Source organism: Eurytemora carolleeae, unplaced genomic scaffold (assembly GCF_000591075.1).
Source record: "Eurytemora carolleeae unplaced genomic scaffold, Eaff_2.0 scaffold369, whole genome shotgun sequence".
Lineage (NCBI taxonomy): Eukaryota > Metazoa > Arthropoda > Copepoda > Calanoida > Temoridae > Eurytemora > Eurytemora carolleeae.
Genome location: NW_019396298.1, coordinates 115,213 through 138,605, shown reverse-complemented (window position 1 = coordinate 138,605; position 23,393 = coordinate 115,213). Strand labels below are relative to the sequence as shown.

General features: G+C 32.3%; 1 protein-coding gene across 1 annotated transcript; it reads right to left on the bottom strand.

The window, feature by feature from the left end:
* Window positions 1-645: 645 nt before the first annotated feature.
* On the bottom strand, window positions 646-23,151 carry LOC111700453 (CSC1-like protein 2). The gene is made up of 29 exons (XM_023471361.1): window positions 23,060-23,151; window positions 21,917-22,016; window positions 21,412-21,505; window positions 20,898-20,922; window positions 20,230-20,417; window positions 19,900-19,949; window positions 19,368-19,446; window positions 18,901-18,963; window positions 18,005-18,098; window positions 17,388-17,491; window positions 17,118-17,144; window positions 16,566-16,701; window positions 15,932-16,002; window positions 15,098-15,161; window positions 13,407-13,450; window positions 12,039-12,116; window positions 11,468-11,529; window positions 11,009-11,146; window positions 10,480-10,638; window positions 9,936-10,029; window positions 8,579-8,640; window positions 6,305-6,375; window positions 4,680-4,746; window positions 4,455-4,481; window positions 4,196-4,240; window positions 3,231-3,325; window positions 2,787-2,962; window positions 1,990-2,109; window positions 646-1,162 (listed from the first exon to the last, which is right to left on the bottom strand). Exons 1-29 carry the CDS (start codon window positions 23,124-23,126, stop codon window positions 1,016-1,018), a joined length of 2,547 nt encoding a protein of 848 aa, XP_023327129.1. The 5' UTR covers window positions 23,127-23,151; the 3' UTR covers window positions 646-1,015.
* Window positions 23,152-23,393: the final 242 nt, after the last annotated feature.

Here is a 23,393-nt window from a genome sequence, read left to right as displayed (position 1 = left end):
CATGTTAATTGAGAGTAAAATACTATCGCAAAATACTTTCAAAGTTTACTGTAAAAGTATATGTACAATGTACATTGTTACACTGTATATTTACTATACATATATGAGATGTAAAATGTACATTGGAAAAAACACAACGTCTGTACATTGTACATCTTGTAAAATTATTATTACAAAATTGCAATTCAGTAATTTTGAGCTTTTGGTGATTATTTAAATTTTAAAAAGTGTCATAAAAAATGAAAGAGGTTTATAATAAATAATATAAATCGAATGGTTTTAAGGCACAATACAGTGTGTGTGTTTGTGTGTGTGTGGGGCGGGGGAGGTTCTTTGTAAACTATCACCAGTCTTAAAATTTCAAATTTGTAAAATGTAAAAGTTTTATGAATATTCAACTCAATTAGAAATTATAATAATTCCATTTAAGAAGCGAGTTCAGTGTTGGAAACTGGAACAGTTTATACAAATGATTCCTCAGTATATACCAGGGCTAGCGAGAACAAAAAGAGGGGGAGGGGGGGGGGATATTTGAGCCTACGTAAAAGCGGAACAATTAAAATAAATTTCAGAAAAGAAAACCTAACCAAACCTAAAAAAGATCTCTTGCAATAAATGATAATACTTCTAAATTTTTAAAACTAATAAATAAAAATGTACATTTCACAAAAATGCGTACATAAAAATCCGTTCACACTGACATTAAAGTAGTACAAGTAAACTAAAGTACTTAAAAATATTGCGCTACACATATTTGGTTTCTAATGCTTTGATTTTCGTTATTTTCCTTTTATCAAGATTTGGTTCCATGTCGGGTAGTTTGTTTGTTTACAAACTTCAAGTATGCTGTCGCACTTCTTGTAATTGTCGGAAATTTGGTAATTGTAAGAAATTTAGCGATTGTCAGATGTCGGAATTTTGGTAATAGCCAGAATTCGGTTGTTAACAAACATGAGTTAAAGAACTTATGGCTTTAAAATATCTTAAATTTTAGTTTTAACTCGATGATGATGGTTTAATCCAATTTACTCGTCCCATTCAACTCTACTCGTTCGTCTGCTGTCTCTGTGGACGAGTCAACCCTCTGTGGAATATCGTCTCCTATGCTTGGACTGAAGCAAACTCCCTTCAAGACGTTAGGTATATACGGTCGAAGAACGTCCTAAAGTAACTATGTTAAATCTCTGCAGGGGTGAGAAGTGACCAAAAATAAAAATTACATTCAGCAAAACTTAAAAATCAAGGTTAACTATTCGATGTCTGTTACTTAAAAAATGGCATTTAAAAAATGACCATTTCCATTTCCAAAGGACATTTTCCCAAGTGAAGAATTCTTTATGTAAAATTTTCTAACGCAGCGCTTGGCCCACTAGTGTATCCTAGCCGTAACAGGAAATGCTTTAACCAAATCAACATTTAGGACATCGTCATTTAAATAGAAAAAAAACTCTATGCATAATTTAAGTGACCCAGCATGTAAAGATAACAATTTGACCGATTTAAACCGAATTATGATCAAAAATGTGGAAGATAACGTCGTTTTCAAACTCGAAAATTGTTTATTTTTGTGAATTTTTCCGCTGTTTCTTAGAAGCAATATTCCATCTTTACATGGAGGGTTACTTGAAATTACGCTTACAGTCCTTTTAATGCCATTTGGAAATGATTTAAATGGAAAGTCGATATTCCGGAAATTTCTAATTGAAAAATTAAAAGAAACCGTCAAGCTGTAACTGCCAATCAACTCCCAGTTAAGAAATAGAAATATAACTACAATTCAATGAAGACGACTTTTCTATTTAAGTTTTGATTTCTAACAAGCATCAAATTACAAGTTTACAAGTAAAGAAAGAGAAGTTGTTATTTGACAGCTTCTCTCTTTGTTTCCATGTTTACGTGTATCCCTGCCGTTTGAAAAACAAAAATTCAAAACGAAAGTCGTCTTCATTGTATTGAAATATATGACGACGACTGTACATAGAAACTGACCTCTGGGTCTTCAGCTAACAAAATGTCGTCGTATTTAATCGGTGAAATCTTCTTGCAGGTAGCAGACCAGATCTGTGCAGAGCAGATATTTAGGGTTAACACAAACAACCCTATAGCTACCTAAATACCAGGATAAAAATATAATTAAAAGTAGAGTTAACAGATCTTAAAATTACTCGACATTTTTAATAATAAAAGATACTATATCTATAAATAACTATTCTAATACTATTATTACATTTGATGAGATCTTTTGGTGGATTTTTGTTTCGTCGATTAAAAATAAAAACCATTTGAATTCTCTGTTATTATACAAACAGTAACTTTCTATTATACTTAATTGGATATTTCTGGCGCCATGATATCAAATTAAATAATAGTATGAATCAGAATTATGTGTCAAAATGCATTTTCCCTTGTCTACAAGAATGCGTAGATCTAAAAGAGAAGAACATGGAACAGTATATGATCAGATAAAAAAGATACAACGGTCGAAGAAAAAATTCACTGCTCTTTTCAAATAAAAAATCCCCCCTCACTTTATACTTTATACTCATATGTACATTTAAACAGTTTTTTTTTAATCTTCATCACAGAAACAAATCTCAAGGAATATATTAATGTCTTTGAACATTCTTTAAAAGTGAATATTTACAAATTATCATTTTTCTAAATCATAATCAGAGTATGTTTCCCTTTTTCTTCATTTAACGACCAATTTTCTCATTTTTTAAAAAGTTTTTTTTGTTTATTTTTGAAAAGTTTTAAATTCTAAATTTTTAAAGAGATAAAAAAACCTTTGTATGCGGAGAGACAAGACCCTGGGCTATATCCCCGGAGCGTATAAAGGAGAAGACGACCATAAGGAACTGCAACAACGCCACGGACATGATCACAAAGTTGATTGCTGTGGCGTGGATCTTCTTATTGATCTTACTTGGGGCATACACGTATGCAAGGTTATGCCGATCAACTGAAACAAAACAGACGTTTAATTTTTTTTAATCTGGCAAATCAAAGAATTTTTGATAAAAATTTACTATTTATTTAGAGTTACGTATTATAATACTATCTTAAAGCAAAAATCTGCTTGTAAGTTTGTATGTCAAGGAATAAAATGTTTTTGCATTCTTAAAAATAAGTTTGACGACATTTTTGTTTTTCAGTGGAATTTATTTCTGAAGAAAAGACAGAAATTACACTTAATTTTAGTTAATTTAAATGATTACTTTATATAATACCTATGTGCTTGAGAATGAAGTACATGCAACCGAATGGAGTGATGAGTGGACAGGGTATACTGTACATAACAACCATAGCAAACAGTAGCATCATCCTAGAGACAGTACATAAGTAAAATCTAAGATTTTGTTCTAAAACATCTTACAAAGTAATCGTGAAATGGAACCCGACTTTTTCCCCTTTATAAATGGTTTATAAGCCGTCATATAAACACATTAATCTTAAACGAAAATTAATTAAATTAAAAATTATTTGTTGGGTCTACAGTTGTATTTAAGTAACCCTCCATTTGTAAAAAGGTATTTCACTTTTTTCTCTCGCTGAAAATTTCTTGCAAGGAAACAAATGCGTACAGTGTACACTCCGTGCTAAAGAAACTTTTTTTCCGAGGTCATTTCATTTTCAGCCAGAAAAAAAACGGATATCTCCGTAGCAGATTATCTACACGAAGGTTAAAAGGGTACCGCGGAGAAAAGGTCTTGCTATTTTAAAAATGGCGCTATATACTTAAGTTCATCAAAAACAAATGACATCCACAATACTCTAAAAAAAGTAAAAAATGTTTTGCCTTTTACATTTTTTGTTACATTAATGAATTTATCTCTTTTGTGTTGACCGTAAAAGCGTATTTCCATTTCAAATTCTGTGATGGTGATGGACCAAACCTCTGTAAAGTAAAAAAAAGTAGATGTTAGGTCCACATTTATTGAAAATATAATTCGGTCTGAGTTGACCCTAGTCAGTTCTTGAGATTGTTTCTGTCACAAAGATTAAAAACAAAGTGACCTTTTATTTAAATATTGGCATTAAACATTTGACTGACCAAAGATTAAAGACTTTTTCTTTATCTATATTTTATATTTAAAACAGATTGCAGATAAAGTGTTTAACAATTTCCCAGCGTTTTGTTGAATAGTTACAGGTTTAAAAGGGTTTATAAAGACCAGGTTTCTTTTATTTTTACCTGGCGTACTGCTCCCCAAACCTGAACTCATATGTAATTGCACGCCTAGAAATTTAGACAAATTAAATTTCTGAAAACATTTTCAAATATTTAAATTTTATCGCCATACAAAAAAATGTTTAAAATTAACAAAGTTTTTGCAATTTTCTAGCCTAAACTTTTAGTCTTTGATAATTTATAATAAATTCAACAAAAATTGAAACTATTAAAGAACAGTGCATTTTAATGTACAAAATAAAAAAGGGTCTTTTAGTGTTACCTAATAGCTGGGGTATCTGCTTTTGTCCTGGTAAACAAAAACACAGATAAAATTATATATTACCCACTTCCCATAGAATGACTATGAAAACAACCACCCTGCTCCACTCCGCCCCCCCATTTATTTGTAAATATTGTTGATTTGTAATAATATGAGAGGGAGGGTGCGACATTTTCTCTGACAGAAAATAATTAATATTTTTATTTGTTAAAATCTGTATGTTTCCTGGATCCAAGAATCTGAATGAGATACCAGAATAGTTCTGGAAACCTGATCAGCTCTAAACCAGACCCTGAGCAATAATATATTCAAAACCCTCAAACCTAAAATCCGGGAAAATAATCCTCATCAAATACTTAATTCATCAACACTAGATTCTAGACCAGGGTTAGAGAATGTCGTGACGTCGTAGTAATTTTAAGACACCTTTCACTTAATCGAGGAGCACGTCCTATTCACAACATTACCGTTGAAAATTTGATCTGATCAATAGTGTGGAAAATAAAGTTGTTTACTGACTTGAAATTTGAAAAGTTATCAATTCTGATAACATCTCCATTGTTTATAAAGAAAAAACTGCGCAAGCCACATTTACAGAGAAGCCACAAATGAAAATACAGATTTTAAGAACTTGGAAGAGTATTCAGAAAATGGTCCAGCGGGGGAATTAAATTTACATCTTTCTAGGGTAGGGAGGTGCTTATGCTTTGTGTAAAGTTAAAATAAAAATAAATATATTTTGACGTAATAACACCGTTTCGGAAGTATATTTGCTAAATTTCAATGTTTTAAAACCATTATCTTGTCTTATTTATTTAAATTCCTCCCTTTCTTAGAAATATGAAGATGGGGGAGGGGGAACTATGTGAAAAGTAATTATGAAATTTGACCAGTTCATCGAATGGGTTAGAAATAAATAATGATAAAAAGAAATTTAAAGAAGGCGCTGAAAGCAAAACTAGCAACGGCTACCACCCTCCATTAGTTCCGGAGATATTGAAAAATGTTGATGCAATGCAATGCCTACTTATAGAAGAATTTTTTTTAGATGACCTAATAACCTAAAAGAATTTAGTTGAGAACTGCTCCTCAGTTTTCTACAAATGGTCTCGAGGAGTAAAAACAAAGTTAGTTTTGTGAGGAGCGGGATCACAGACAAACAAAGTAACAATCAGAACATTAGTTTAAGCTAGCGTTTACAGGAAGGAAAAATACAGAAAAAGACAAAACTTTTTGTTAAAAATATCGTTAATAAAAATCAAAACTCAGAAATATAAATAAAAAAATCATAAAAATAAAATCCGACTATTAGGACTTCCACACTAAACTAAAGATTTATAGCTTGAGATGAATTGAAACACAGACAAGCACAGTTAGACACAGACAGACATAGTTCGACACAGACAGACATAGTTAGACACAGGCAGACATAGTTAGACACAGACAGATATAGTTAGACACAAACAGACATAGTTAGACACAGGCAGACATAGTTAGACACAGATAGACATAGTCAGACACAGACAGATATAGTTAGACACAGGCAGACATAGTCAGACACAGACAGACATAGTCAGACACAGACAGACATAGTCAGACACAGACAGACATAGTTAGACACAGACAGACATAGTCAGACACAGACAGACATAGTCAGACACAGACAGATAGATCCAAAACATTATCAACGGCGATAGAAACAATGATAGAGATAGAGTAAACAAACAGAGTCAGCAATATATTCTAATCTCATAAATTTTGGCCAAGATTGGTTTTGAAGGTGGGAAAGGGATAGTACCACCAAAAGGGGGGGGGGGTCCGTCAGAAGCATAGTTTATTGAATATATTTCCTATCATAGCAGCAGTAATCACATAGTTGACGAAGAAAGCACCAGAGTCAGGTAGGAAGATACAATCCCACCTAGAATACAGTTATAAACTTCCTGTCTTTTAGTTTTTGTATTCAAGTTCCTGTATGTATTTTAGATCATGTATTTTAGATCATGTATTTTAGATACTGTATTTTAGATACTGTAGTTTAGTTCATGTATTTTAGATCATTTATTTTAGATCATTTATTTTAGATAATTTATTTTAGATAATTTATTTTAGATAATTTATTTTAGATCATGCATTTTAGATCATGTCTATTAGTTTATGTCTACTTGTTCATGTCTGTTATCTCATATACTAATTCATCCCTACTAGTTAATGCCTGCTAGATTATGTCTACTAGTTCATGTCTCCTAGTTTATGCAAGGTAGTTCATGCTGGGTAGTTCATGCTGGGTAGTTCATGCTAGGTAGTTTATGCTGGGTAGTTCATGCTGGGTAGTTCATGCTAGGTAGTTCATGCTAGGTAGTTCATGCTGGGTAGTTCATGCTGGGTAGTTCATGCAAGGTAGTTCACGCTAGGTAGTTTGTGCAAGGTAGTTCATGCTGGGTAGTTCATGCTGGGTAGTTCATGCTAGGTAGTTTATGCTGGGTAGTTCATGCTGGGTAGTTCATGCTAGGTAGTTCATGCAAGGTAGTTCATGCTGGGTAGTTCATTTAGGTAGTTCATGCTGGGTAGTTCATGCAAGGTAGTTCATGCTAGGTAGTTCATGCAAGGTAGTTCATGCTGGGTAGTTCATTTAGGTAATTCATTTTGGTAGTTCACGCAAGGAAGTTCGTGCTAGGTAGTTCATGCAAGGTAGTTCATGCTAGGTAGTTCATGCTGGGTAGTTCATGCAAGGTAGTTAATGCAATAATGCTTGCGTTTCATATTATGGCAGTATATATATACTCCTTTCCGATTTATTTTATTATCCTTTTTCATTACTTAATATCCTCTTAAGTTTTTTTTTATTTATCTCATGTCTTCTTAGTTTTGTTATTTGTTTTCATGTTATAATGATTAATATCTTGTTAACTAGAAATCCCGTCTAAAGTTTCTGGGTCATTCCATGTCAAGTCAACCACCTATGGACGGCATGTCACAGATTTTGCTGAAATTTTGCATACAATTTGGGATATGAAAAAAAATCTCAGAACCCGAAGATGAGCGTTCTGAGACCTCCGAGGCCGGAGATATGGCTCCGGAAAGTTTCCGATAATTCGAGATTTCGAGGCCGGCCTCTATATTTCAAATGGCTCTAACTTTTTTGTTTTAAAAGATAGCTCCAAAATTTTTTCAGATTTGAATAGGTAATCACAAGTCCTATTGCATGCATGTGTGTATTACTAATTTTTAAATATTTCAGTGTAGGTCTATTTTTACAACTCAGATATTAGTCTTAGGTGGGGGTCAAATTATTAATCATACCCCCACTGCTCAAAAAGACCCAGTCACACAGTGTGTTTGCATCTGAACAGATCAAAGATTTTTATAATTGACTGTACTGTTTATTTGCTCCATGAGGCTATCATAATAAAATTTACAGTGAAGAAATTAGNTTAAGAAATCTAAATTAGCATTACATTATCAGTTCTCCTCCTCAACAGGAACAAATACATATAAAAAAAACTTTTCTAATCCCTTCCTTATGGCAGTATAAAAATATATAAAAAAAAATCAACACAATCGGAATTGGTACACATCCTCAAACGGAGGCTGAAAATAAAGAAATGCAATTATGACCTGTAAATAATATTTTAATGATATTTTTTCTTTTAACGCCAAATAACCGGCTTGTGATTACCTATTCAAAACTGAAAAAATTTTGGAGCTATCTTTTAAAACAAAAAAGTTAGAGCCATTTGAAATATAGAGGCCGGTCTCGAAATCTTGAATTATCGGAAACTTTCCGGAGCCATATCTCCGGCCTCGGAGGTCTCAGAACGCTAATCTTTGGGTTCTGAGTTTTTTTTCATATCCCAAATTGTATGCAAAATTTCAGCAAAATCTGTGACATGCCGTCCATCAGGTGGCTGACTTGACATGGAATGACCCTTCTGTTCTTTTATTTTTTTTATTATCTCATGTCTTCTTAGTTTTTTTATTTGTTTTAATGTTGTATTGATTAAAGATTCATGTCTAATCTAATCCCTTAGATCTTGTCATCTAATTTTCTTTCAAACAGGTAATTCTGACGTTGTTTGTTTGTTTAATTGTTGGTATAACTGTCTAGATTCTTCATATCTTACCTCTCTTTATCTGCAGCTGAATTTGTGGAGTTAAAGTTACGAAACAGGAATTCCACTGTCGCCTTGTAAACAAATATTCAAACATTAACAGTAAGATTACAAATAAAATAATAATATTCTTATGAAATCTAAATTTACATTCAAGTTCATGTTTTTTTTGTCCTTTTCCTAGTAATAATTTCAGCTTTTAATGTTGCTATTCAAGACACAATATTTCTTCGGAAAATGAACTAAAATTTTCCAAATTTTTCTGTTTAATATTGAATCCCCCCCACCCCAAAAAAACCAACAAGCCTAATATATAAAGATTAGACATTTGCTCCCCCCGCCTCATTTGTAGTAACAAATTTAGCATTAAACCGTTTCTTTTCATCGTACTCCCCATTTAACAAACATTTTTGCAGATTTTTCTTATATATTTTCAAAAATAAATAAATGTCAACATTTTCACCCAGACAAATTTTGAAAATTTTAAGCATCCATAAACATTTCCTGGGGTCATGTGTGTTATCTCAAAAAAGTAGATCCAATTAAGTACCTGTCCACTGGTGAGTCTGAATGTTGGAAGTATGATAACCATGAAGATTAAATACCTGTCCACTGGTGAGTCTGAATGTTGGAAGTATGATAACCATGAAGATTAAATACCTGTCCACTGGTGAGTCCGCATGTTGGAAGTATGATAACCATGAAGATTAAATACCTGTCCACTGGCGAGTCTAAATGTTGGAAGTATGATAACCATGAAGATTAAATACCCGTCCACTGGTAAGTCCGCATGTTGGAAGTATGATAACCATGAAGATTAAATACCTGTCCACTGGTGAGTCCGCATGTTGGAAGTATGATAACCATGAAGATTAAATACCCGTCCACTGGTGAGTCCGAATGTTGGAAGTATGATAATTATGAAGATCCTGTCCACTGGTGAGTCCGCATGTTGGAAGTATGATAACCATGAAGATTAAATACCCGTCCACTGGTGAGTCCGAATGTTGGAAGTATGATAATTATGAAGATTAAGTACCTGACCACTGGTGAGTCCGAATGTTGGAAGTATGATAACCATGAAGATTAAGTACCTGACCACTGGTGAGTCCGAATGTTGGAAGTATGATAATTATGAAGATTAAATACCTGTCCACTGGTGAGTCTAAATGTTGGAAGTATGAAAACCATGAAGATCAAATACCTGACCACTGGTGAGTCTGAATGTTGGAAGTATGATAACCATGAAGATTAAATACCTGACCACTGGTGAGTCCGAATGTTGGAAGTAAGATAACCATTAAGATTAAATACCTGACCACTGGTGAGTCCGAATGTTGGAAGTATGATAACCATGAAGATTAAATACCTGTCCACTGGTGAGTCCGAATGTTGGAAGAATGATAACCATGAAGATCAAATACCAAAACGTTTTCTTCATCACAGCATGATTTTCTCCAGATCTGTAAAATAATGAAAGTAAAATGAATTGAATATTTCTAAAAAAGTCCAGTTAAATGGTAATATAAAGAAATTACATTTCCCTTTTCTAAGCTAAAAAGGACTATAGCCTTGCAATGACCATCCGCATGTCCAATAAACTAAGGAACCCTGTAAACCCTTGCCTGAGCAAAGATTAATTGAGATATCCTTATTTTTTCAAGCTTAAAAAAGAAGGAAATTAAAAGAATTTAATAATTTTCCAACAAGAAAAACGAGGATTAGATGAAAGAGTACTATTGGAAATCGGACATGCCACTTCTTTCCTTTTTTAAAATGGTGGGGTTATTTGAGACTGCGCCTAGTCCATTTAAAAGCCTATTTATTTCCTATTAAAGCTCCTTCCCCCAAGGATAAATTCTGTCCGCCCCAGGTTCTTAAATGATTGTGATGTCCGGAAATGTAAGTTCTACCTTGTCCAGTGTCCAAGGAGTCGGTCAGAGTAAGCCACAAGAACAGGAAGGAGAGCTGTGAACGTCCAGATCATCAAGGTCGGGAGGAAGTCCGTCAACCAGGAGGGGAGGTCGGAAAACAAATCCGTTTTGGTGGATGTCGAGTTCAAAGGTAAAGCTCTAAATAAGAACCGACAAATGAGGAGAAATAAGCACCTCTAGTACAAATATTACATTTTACCCAAACATCTTGTAAAATACAAAATTATTGAGGAGAAAACAAGGTTCTGTAGTGTATTATGTACCTAGGAATAGTCCGGTTCTGAAGCATATTACGTAACTAGGTGTAATCCGGTTCTGTAGCATATTATGTACCTAGGTGTAATCCGGTTCTGTAGTATATTAAGTGCCTAGGTGTAGTCAGGTTCTGTAGTAAATTATGTACCTAGGTGTAATCAGGTTCTGTAGTATATTATGTACCTAGGTGTAGTCAGGTTCTGTAGTAAATTATGTACCTAGGTGTAGTCAGGTTCTGTAGTATATTATGTACCTAGGTGTAGTCAGGTTTTGTAGTATATTAATTATAGGATCTAGCTGATGAACAATGATCTGTGGTGTGGTGAGGAAGAAGCATATTAGGAAGATGAAGATGTTTGCCAGAATCTTCTTCATTAACAGCAGCTTCCGCCTACAAAATATACAAAGTGGAGCTCCAAACCGGTTTCACATTTCAGCTGTTGATTGGCAGAAATGTAAACAAAACTGGCGCTAATCGGCAGTTAGCAATTGATTACTTTGAAATTTTCATCTTTATTTACTTAAATTTCATTTTTGTTAAAAGATCAAACAAATTCTTCATTATCTCTCCTCATTTAACACTTTGTGGCGTTCTGAGAGCAAACATCTTTTTATATATCTTTTGATTGATATTTTGCCTAATAGACCCCGATCCCTGGATCTGCATATTTTTGTAAATTCATGGAGCTTAACTGTTGGAATTAAGTGTTACCTGTCTGAAAGGTTTTCCCAAATGATGTCTGAAGGTTGAGGAGCATACCAAACTTTCCACCCCTGAACATTAAATCATCAAATTATTAAAACCAGACTTTCCACCCCTAAACATTAAATCATCTAATTATCAAAACCAGACTTTCCACCCCTGAACATTAAATAATCAAATTATCAAAACCAAACTTTCCACCCCTGAACATTAAATCATCAAATTATCAAAACCAAACTTTCCACCCCTGAACATTAAATAATCAAATTATCAAAACCAGACTTTTTACCCCTGAATATTAAATCATCAAATTATCAAAACCAGACTTTTTACCCCTGAACATTAAATCATCAAATTATCAAAACCAGACTTTTTACCCCTGAACATTAAATCATCAAATTATCAAAACCAGACTTTTTACCCCTGAGTAATAAATTAATAAAAACAAAACCTTCCAAACCTAAAAAAAAGATAATAATCAAAGAATAATCAAATGTTAATCAAAGAATCAAAATAATTTAGTTATCATAAAATAATAACATAATAATAATAGTGATAATATTATTTATAAATTGATTACCTTTGGTCTGAGATTGATCGATGAAGATGGAGGACAATGCTTGAAGTTTAAAATTGAATACTTGTGATCTCTGTGAACCTTCAACCAAGTTTATGCTTAAACTTGACAATACACTGGGAGACTTGAAGGTTAAATTTATTTCTAAACTTTTTTCTCCACGAAATTGAAACAAATGTTTAAAGCATTAAAAAGCCATTGCCTTGGCACTTTTTATGCCCACTTAACCTGTCGTAACTTTTTTTTTAACCAATTCTGGTAATATATTTATTGACGTGTGGTAGAAGAGTGGGGGGGGGGATAGAATTAGATCAGTATTTTAAATTGAAAAAAAAATCAAACACAAAAACAATGAACATAAATGTTATAACATGTTTTTTTATACAGAAATTTAAATCATCTAAAATTTAAATTTAAATGTAGAAATACTATAATTTCTTTACAAATCTATTTCAGGTTTTGTCGGATATTTATCAGAATTCCCCCCCATTTCCTATAATTTGGGGAAAAAATGAAAAATTGGTCCTTTTTCCTTTCCCCTATGCAAGAAATAAAACCTTTAAAAAAGTATTTATATGTGATAGGGAAAAACGATTTAAAAAAGGGGGGGGGAGAGAAATGATTTTTCGATAAAATATACACTACAGTTTTGTCAAGTAAAGTATGATAGGAAGAAAAATGTTTTTATTCATTCAATTAATTTTTAACCCCTAATATATCCCAGTGTGTAAGAAATAAATTAAATTTCAGAAACTGAAATATTTCTAAACTTTTTGTGAAAACAATTACACAGCTAAAACTAAAAATTCTTTTCATCTTTTGTTAAATCGGAGAATAAATGTTAAAATCTTAAATTTTTCAACAAACAGAGATGTGATAAAACCTGAATTTTCCATAGAAATATCACCTTGTTTTAGTTGTTTATAATAGGATACAGATTTAAAACTTCCTTTGAACAATTTTTTTGCATAAAAATTCTTATAAAAATTATTCAAACTATTATCTAATTTTGCGTCGAAATTCCATGGAAATTTCAATTAAAAAAAGAGGTAATTTTGAGTTACGAATTTTTACCAATTCTTTTTGTTAGAAATTAATAAAAGGGAAAAATTAATTCTAGTCGTTAACCCCCTCGATTCAAAATAAAAATGATTAAAACCAAACTGGCAGGAAAAAGACTGGAACTTTTAAATGAACGAAAACCCGTATCTTACTTTTTCTCTTTCATGGCCCAACCATTATCCTCTCCTCATAAAAGATCGCATGAATAAGATTCCGCTAATTATCATAAAGTTCCGACATCGGTTGAACTAATGTCATTAAAAGTTTCCATCCCTTGAAAAATGTTGTGTTGAGTAAGCATAAACCGACCTGTCTAGCATGATTTATCGAGCTAAAACTAACAAAAGCCATCCCTGAATAAATAGGCATATAAATTAAACATATTTCTAACTTAAAACATTCACCGAGAATCTTCGTAAAAATTGGATTCATAATAGCAGAATAATTCGAATTATATATATACTAAGCTTATTTAAGCTTGGCTTAAAATAAGTTACTTGATATTGTATATTGTACATTGTACATTGTACATTGTATATCGTTTATCGTTTATCGTATATTGTATATTGTATATTGTATATTGTATATTGTATATTGTATATTGTATATTGTATATTGTATATTGTATATTGTATATTGTATATTGTATATCGTTTATCGTTTTATCGTATATTGTATATTGTATATTGTATATTGTATATTGTATATTGTATATTGTATATTGTATATTGTATATTGTATATTGTATATTGTATATTGTATATTGTATATTGTATATTGTATATTGTATGTTATATATTGTATTTTGTATATTTTATATTGTATATTGTATTATTGTATATTCATTGAGATTTTCTTATATCTCTTACAACTTTTCTAAATGCATAATAATTGTATTTATTTTTAAGAATTAACAAAGGTTCAAAATATACCTTTAGGATAGTTAGAAAAAATTAATTTGACAACCCCTAAGAGGGACTGTAAGCGCGATTTTAAGCGACCCTCCATGCAAAGATTCACAGGGATACCTTTAGAACCTATTGCTTAGAAATAATGTGGAAGACGATGTCGTTTTCCTAGGTTTACATGTGTTTAATTCTGATAACTCCTATATGTTTTTCAGCAGTAGAATTGCGTAATTCACTTAGAGAAATCACAATTAAAAATAATCAGCTTTCCGTATGATATCGATCGATATCTACTTCATACTTGCACAGACAAAGCTATAAAGGGTGTCGTTGTGAATCCGACATTGCCTTCTTTGTATGGAGGATCATAAAAAATTACACTTAAGTTCCTTTAACACCTCCTTACACAATTAAGACCTGCTCAGAACTGTGTAGAAAGATATTAAAAGTGATGTAATAATGTATATAAGAATATACTAAAAACTGTGTAGAAAGATATTAAAAAATACTTTTAAGTCATCAATTCATAAAATGTTGTTTTGACAAAAGTTTTATACTGTCATGCCTAAATTTAGTAATTGTAAAAAGTAAAAATAAGTAAATAGCCATAAAATATGCGGAAACGGATTTAAAGAGCTCAATGTGATTATTCAATTTAAAACACTGCAGCATTCCATTATCAATAGGCTAGAAGACAATTTATAAATTCTTACGGCTTATCCGAAGTTCTAGGTTAAACCAAGGTTATGATGGAAGGAAAGTTTTTTCAAAGGTGTACGCATCTTTTGTACTGCAGTGTACTGTCTCTGGGCAGTAATGTAAACACAAGACGGATGTCGAAGCCTGACATGGGATCCATCTTTCACATACAAAATCAATGAAATATTCTGGTCATATTCCACTATTAAGTGAATTATCAAAATTATCAAAATTATCAAAATTTAATGCTTTTAATCTCCTCGGATACTAAACGAACACTGATGCATCTATTCTTGTTTACAAATTGGTTTCAATATGTACGCAGAGTACGCGCAACTGCAATTAACTTTCCTTGCATTATAACCTTGGGTTAAACTGTATATAACAACTGACCTAGTTTGTTCTGTAGTGACTGGGATCTTAGAACTTTAATTCTAGCATTTAATTTATCCTCCAGCTAAGAAAAAAAAAATTTTAATTTCGTTTTTGGAGAAAAACATTTTTAAAATCTTATATGAGTAGGATACTGTACAATTGAAGATTGAACTGTACAATTGAATATTAAATTGTACATTTGAATATTAAATTGTACAGTTGAAGATGAAACTGTACAATTGAAGATGAAACCGTACAATTGAAGATGAAACTGTACAATTGAATATTAAACTGTACAATTGAATATTAAACTGTACAATTGAAGATTAAACTGTACAATTGAAGATTAAACTGTACAATTGAATATTAAACTGTACATTTGAATATTAAATTGTACAGTTGAAGATTCAACTGTACAATTGAAGATGAAACCGTACAATTGAAGATGAAACTGTACAGTTAAAAAGTTGAATTGTACCGATTGAAGTTGAAACTGTACAATTGAAGATTAAACTGTACAATTGAAGATTAAACTGTACAATTGAATATTAAACTGTACAATTGAAGATTAAACTGTACAATTGAATATTAAACTGTACAGTTGAAGATTCAACTGTACAATTGAAGATGAAACCGTACAATTGAAGATGAAACTGTACAATTGAAGATGAAACCGTACAATTGAAGATGAAACTGTACAGTTAAAAAGTTGAATTGTACGATTGAAGTTGAAACTACTGTTGAATATTGAGTAGTGTTGTAAAGTAAAATATTTTATGATACAGTTGAATACTGTACAATTTAAGACAGTACAATATACTTAAAGGTTAAACTGTACGGTACATATTTTACCTCTTGATAGTACTCTACACAGGTAACTTTATCAACACATGGTACACAGAAACATGAACAGCAGCGGGCACCTTATTAGGGAAACAATATTACATGAAAATGAGGGGAGGGGGGAGGGGGTCACCGGAAAGGGGGGAGGCTTAAGGAAAAAATAGTGTGTAAGAACAACTATATCTGTGCATTATGTTGCATTAGAGGGTAAAGAGATTGGGTTTTATTTTTTTCTGTACTATATCCAGTGCACCTAATTTTAGCGAGGTACATGGAGAGTTTTGTGTCTTATCTCTTATTGTACTTTATCCAGTACACATACCTTTAGCTTGTACATGGAAAAATTAGTGTTGTATCTCTTATTGTACTATGTTTAGTACACCTACCTTTAGTAGGGTACATCGACAAGTTGTGTTGTATCTCTTATTGTACTTTATCCAGCATACATAGCTTTAGCTGAGTACATATAAAGGTAAATGTTGTCTCTTATTGTACTATATCCAGTAAGGATATCTTTAGTTGGGTACATGAAGAGATAAGTGTTGAATCACTTATTGTACTATATCATGTACACATACCTTTAGCTGGGTACATGAAAAGGTTTGGGTTATATCTCTTGTTGTGCTATATTTAGTACACCTACCTTTAGCTGGGTACATCGAGAGATTAGTGTTATATCTCTTATTGTGCTCTATTGCGTATTGTTTTGCTTCTTTAACATCTCTCAGTTCATTAGATAAAGTTGTTAGCTTACTAACGTCATACGCCAGCTGAATGTCCTAATCAATAAATCAATTAATCAATCAATCAGACTTATGACCACATCGCACATAAAAAATTAACTTAAATTAAAATTATTTATAGACCAACTGATGGTTCCTGAAAATGTAAATTGTGAATTAAGACTTCCTAGTTTAAAACAAACGTTAACAAATTATTTACTGTTGACTGTAGCTTCCAGAATTATTATTCACAGTTCTTGATATTTTTTCTTCTTCATAAAGCATAGGATCACATTTTAAAAGGGTCAAACAAGTTGTGTGTTGCAATCGTTCTTATATGCAAATTGTCATTTCTTTATCATATGATATGATATAATATAATACAATATACCTTTAAAAAGTTTTTGTTTGAAAGAAATTACTCAACTGCAATAAGTTAGAAAAAAGATCTTGCATTGACAAGGAAATACTACCTGGATCGTAAAATCAGGATAAACTTCCTAAATTGAAATAAAATTCAGTCTCGGTAACCTTACATATAAAACATTTTAAAAACGCCTATATCCACTCTAATGATTCTTTATTTAAAGAGACTGTAAGCGTAATATTAAGTGACCCTTCATGCAAAGATGGCAATGTCGGGTTCACAGTGGTACCCTCGAAACCTTTATCTAATCTTTGCATAGAGGACGGAGGTTCACTTTAAAATCCGCTTAGTCCCTCTAAGAGAATGAATTTTGTTCCTGAAAATGGTCTCTAATGTTCTCTATGGTGCAGAGTTTGTGTGGAATATGCTCTATGGCAACTGTTCGTGTTATCCCTAGACTTATATCTCTCATTCGCAAACCTGGAAACAGAGAATAACTTTTTTTAAAGTTTCAAATCAAATCAGACTTTAAGGGATGTCCTTCTACTACAAAAACATTCTCAAAATGACTTTACTAAATCTCAAAGGTAATGATTTTCCCTAATTACAATAGAACGCGACCAATTGCAGATGATTATGCTTTAAAATATAAAAGTTATGAATTTCTTGTCATTACCCTAACTAAAAAAGTTATGGTCATCTAGTAAAAAAAATGACACCCTCTTCCCACCCGCTCCCCGATTAATCTTGAAAAATCTGTGTTTCTTCAAGTTTTCTGTCTTCTATAAAAAATCAGATCAAACAACTTTAAGATTTTAAGGGTCTAAACCTGAAAATTTGTAAAAAAAAACTTAACAAAAAAGTTCCTGCGAACATCAATTCGAAAAAAATTCAAAGCTCTCGTGAGTAATCAAAACTGAAAATGTTGGAAAAGCGGAAAACTTAAAGGAAAATAATTATTTTTAAATCGTGGAAAACCAAGGATGTTCCTACCTATTGAAAACCTTCTCATGAGGAATATAGAGAGGGGGAAGAGAAGGAAGGCCAGGATAATATGAACCCACAGCAGGTAGCTCTCAGCAATATTCTGGAATTGTTAGATTAATCAGTCAGTCAATCAATCAATCAATCAACCAACTAACAAAATAATCAACCAACTAACAAACCAATCAATTGATAAAATAAGCAATCATCAAACATTCAACCAACCAAGCATTCGTAAAATCAATAAATATTTCAAAAACCAACTAACCGAACAATAATTGATCAATTAAACCAATAATCAATCCAGAAATAAATCAATCAATCAAACAAGAAATAAAACCATTATCTGAAAACCAAGCAGGTAAATTATTTAATGATAAGACAAGTACCATAAAAGCCAAATAACAAATTTATCAACAGATACAGGGTGTCCCACATCAAATTAGACCGCGTCAATTACGATTTGGGGGACAAATCAGAAAATTTCAGAAGAATGAATCATTTTGAAAAATTTAGTAAGGCTAATAGAATTTTTTTTGGAGATAATCTAATATGATGGGACGCTCTGTATGTCAACAGTCCGATTATCAAATAGTATGGCAAAAAATTGACCATTTTTTTCACCCATTAACCAATAAAGTAAAACATCAATCAGTAATACGAAGGATCAATCAACTAATCAATCAATCCACACCATTGGTTAAATTACTATTTAACAATCGGATCCAATAAACAGTAATATGTCAGATAATCGATCCAATGTTTCAATTGATCAATTATCATCCAATAAACCACCCACTAAGCTAATCGATCGATCGAACTAAATGCCATATAATCAATTAGGCAATCAACAAATCAATTAAAAAAATCAATTTACTTGAATTCATTCTTTGATGTTTACTTACTCTAGGATCAATGTTTGCCATGGTCGTATGCCCGAACTCAGTAGAGTTGCCTTGAAGCGAACCCTAATAATAACATAAATTCTCAAAAACAATTATTTTTATTTTTATTATTTTGCTTGCAAATCAAAAATTCATTTCCCAAGGCCTAATTGAGTCTTAAAATCATAATTAAAGCAAGGGTTAGATATTTCACAAAATTCAAATTTTTACATGAGAATTTTTACAGCAAAATATAGGTGTTTAAATGTTCTTTATAGGTTTTCTTTATCCCTAATTTTAAGAAAATAAAAAAATTTTTAGGTAAAAGAAAAAAAACCAATAAAAAATGAAACATTGTCTTTATTGCTGTCCAATTTTTTTTTTCCTCCGAAATCTTCAAAAATCATTTGAGTATTTCTAAAAAAAATAAACCCCTGAAAAGTAAAAAAAATAAACCCCTGAAAATAAACCCCTGAAAAGTTATTTACCTGAAAGTTAACCGGCAACACAACTCCTACTGATACAAGGGTCACCATTAGTATATAGATAATTATATACTTCTGAAACCTAAAATATAAAAAGAATAAAAATTAAAATTTAAAGAATATTGCTGGAAATATAGAACGCTCCTAGAAGTTTAACCTGATCCGGTGTCATGCCTGCAGAGAACTCGTACCTGCAGCGAACTCTGGTTATGCACGCGGCAAAGCGCAAGTTTCTTGAAATGTAAACAAACAAGAATAATTTAATTTATTTGAGTTTACGGCTAATTTTCTGTAATTGATCCATCGTTTTGACGCATAAAATCAATGGGGTCTGTCCTAGAAAATACTTTTTGACTTTTTTTCGCAAATTTCTAAACTGAAACTTTAGTTACCAAAATAAGACCTTAAAGGTTTTGATAAACTCTCATTAAAACCGGATTCTAAATCCGGATATTGAGTAGAGCGATCTAAATTCGGATTTAAAGCACTGTGATTTATACCAAGATTTTAACAAACAGCGATCAAATATTTTTACCTAAGATACTGCACAGCATCAGCTCCCATTAAAGGCTCGAGACTCTTTTCCTAGAATTTAAAACTTGTTTATCTTTTATCATTAGAAGAAAGTATTCAAAAAAAAGTTTGAAGGAACATTTGCCCTCTTTTAAATAACATACCCTATAAAATATTTTTTTCTCACAAAATATTGGATTGCCTAACGTCCAAAAAAGTTTGTTACTATGAAAAAGAGAAACCCCTCGTACTAAAGTTAAAACCATGTGCTGATAAATTAATTGAAAATTAATATATGGATTGTTATCACTTTAAAATGCATTGTCTCTTCACGTGTTGACCGTTGACGGACCTTAGATAAAAATACTTTTCTTCCTCTTTTCATACTCTTGGCTCTACTGGCGATAGAACCGGTTTCTGGACTTTCAGATCTTTTCTCAACTTCAGAAGTTCTTCCCTCCTTCCCATGTGCCCCAGGACCAACCCCATCAGCAGTCTTTAAACCTTCTTCACCCCCATCAACAACATCACTGGGCGTTTCTGAAAAAAAACATTTTATAATGATTTTTTGTATCTACTTACATGCTACCACTATCAACAGAAGATAAAATCTATCTAATATAATAGACCATTTTCTATAACTTCTAAAACATGAAACTTAAGTCGAAGAAGTTTAGATAGTGAAGGAAAATATTTTAAACGTGAAACTTAAGTCGAAGAAGTTTAGATAGTGAAGGAAAATATTTTAAACGTGAAACTTAAGTTGAAGAAGTTTAGAAAGTGAAGGAAAATATTTTAAACGTGAAACTTAAGTCGAAGAAGTTTAGATAGTGAAGGAAAATATTTTAAACGTGAAACTCAAGGCGGAGAAGTTTAGAAAGTGAAGGAAAATATTTTAAACGTGAAACTCAAGTCGGAGAAGTTTAGAAAGTGAAGGAAAATATTTTAAACGTGAAACTTAAGTCGGAGAAGTTTAGAAAGTGAAGGAAAAACTTCAGATGAAAATTAAGTGGAACATACCTGCACCCTGTTCCTGAGATTCCTCCTTAAATATTTAAAAGTGTCAGCATTTATCAGAAAAAAATTTCCAGAATTTTTGAAAAGTTAATTTTCAGGTTTGATGTTTTAATCCAACAGATCCGGTCCCATGGAGCAAATACAACCAAAACCCGTTAAAAATAACTTTTGCTTTAAACATAAATCTCAACGTTATCTAATAAAAGATTATCAAAACCTCCCAAATATCCGGTCCCATGGAGCAAATACAACCAAAACCCGTTAAAAATAACTTTTGCTTTAAACATAAATCTCAACGTTATCTAATAAAAGATTATCAAAAACTCCCAAATATCTCTGAATGATTCATCAAGATAAAATGCAAAAAAATGAGTGAAAAAAGAATACAAAAATTTGAATTTTACATTTCATCAGAAAATCAGTCATTTTTTTAAAATATTTATTATTTTCCAAGGTGAATCCAGGATCCGGATCCCCATCAAATGAAATGGATCCTAGGCACCATTGGAGTAAGTACCTGGACTGTGTCCCTTTCAAAAAAAATGTGGGTCCATCTTGTTGCCACATCGACACCATCTTTGGTTGATTTGGCAACTTTTTTACCAACTTTTCTGAAAATAGCATTTTTGCAAAACAAATAGCATTTTGCAGGCATTACAAATATATAAATAATGTTCATACAGGGGCGGGAAAAAATTGTCTTTTTTAAACTATTTTTAAAAATTGCTTCTAACGATCTGGAAAAAAAGAAAAAATAGGCCTTCAAAAGGCAAGTTTTATGTTTTCCTTTTTCACACATTTCACCATAAAAATTTAATTTTTTCCCTCTAAAATCATATATAGTCCCAATTTCAGTTAATAAAACCCTAAACAATGCTCCACGCAAAAAAAAGAAAAAGAAAAAAATTCAAAAGAGGGGGAGGGCGGGGGGCGGCGATGATTTTTCTAGAACATATACACCGCTTGCTTATTTTAACAGTTATTAACTTATCAAACACATAATTACTTATAAAACTAATTACCTTAGTGCAGATTTCCGGATAAGAAGAAAGAGAAGAATAAGAATTGTCCAACCAATCAGATTTGTGACGAGATTGACAGGGATACCGCCATACCTGTTTCCTAAAATTAAAAAAACTTGCTAAACCGGTTTCCTAGTGATTAAATCGTTTTTTTAATAACAAAAGTAATCATAGGATACAAGAGTGATTATTAAAAACAAGGTACTTTTAATTTTGTACATAAAATCTCAAATATAATTAACATTAATAAAAAGGCTTGATTTTTACTTCGGAGGTAGGTTCGGTGCAACCGGTTTCTGGACAGAGCCCTGCGGCTAGGATAGGCTAGGGGGCCGAGCATTGTGACTAGGACAGGCTAGGGGGCCGAGCACAGATCTCACTGAGGCTAAGACGGGCTCGTAGGGCCGAGCACTAATAATAGGACAGACAGGTGGCTGGCCCGCACTGCGGCAAGCATAGGGTAGGGGGCCGAGGACTGTGGCTAAGACAGGCTAGAGGACCAAGCGCAGTGGCTAGCAGAGGCTAAAGGACAGGGAACTGAGGCTGAATATCAAATTATGGCTATGAATCACAAAGAATTTACAGCTCTGTTCTGTAATTAGAAAACCTGGTATATTCCTAGAGAACGATTTTTGGACCCCCCCCTCGTTCACTAGGACAGACCCGAAAACCTACCTATACATTTAGAATACAGTTAGAGACAAAGTATTTAGTTTAAATTCAAATAAATTTTATAAAAAGCCAGAGCGGGTCCGTCCTAGTATACAATTTTTGGATTTATTTTGTATTATTTCAGGGGTAGGTTATGTGTTAGGACACTTTCTGGGCCGAGCGCAGCGGCTAAGACAGGCTAAGGGGCCGAGCGCTATAACGGCCAGGACAGACCTTCAATTTCAACAATTTTCAACAAAATTAGTATATTTTTAGGGTTATGGTAGGTTAAAACACTTTATGGGACGAGCACAGCGGCTAGGACAGGCTAAGGGGCCGGGGACTGCGGCCACATGACCACCTTTTTCCATGTATGTCTTTTATTTTACAATTACCTAAAGATCGATAACAAATCATGTACAAATTTAAAGGACGGGGGGGGGGCGGGGTCTACAAATCATTCTCTAGGAAATTACAGCCAGAGCTTTTTACCTATTTTGAATGGATCTGACTGGTTGAAAACAATGCAAGGTTTAAACTGATGATCATCTTCACTCATTTTGACATTTTTGACATAACTGAAATCATTAAGTAAAAACTATAAATATTGATCATATTTCACAACACCACTTGTTCAAACAAATATTTACTTTCACTCTCACAATTAAAGTAACACTTGCTAAAATTCATGCTTCCTCTTATTTCTGTTTCATTTAATTAGTTTCTGGATTTCTGTAAGTGCATGACTAATTTTGACACAAAGTTGTTGATTTCAAGGATTCAGGGTTTCATTTAATAACTTTAATTTAAATTTTTGAAAAATTTT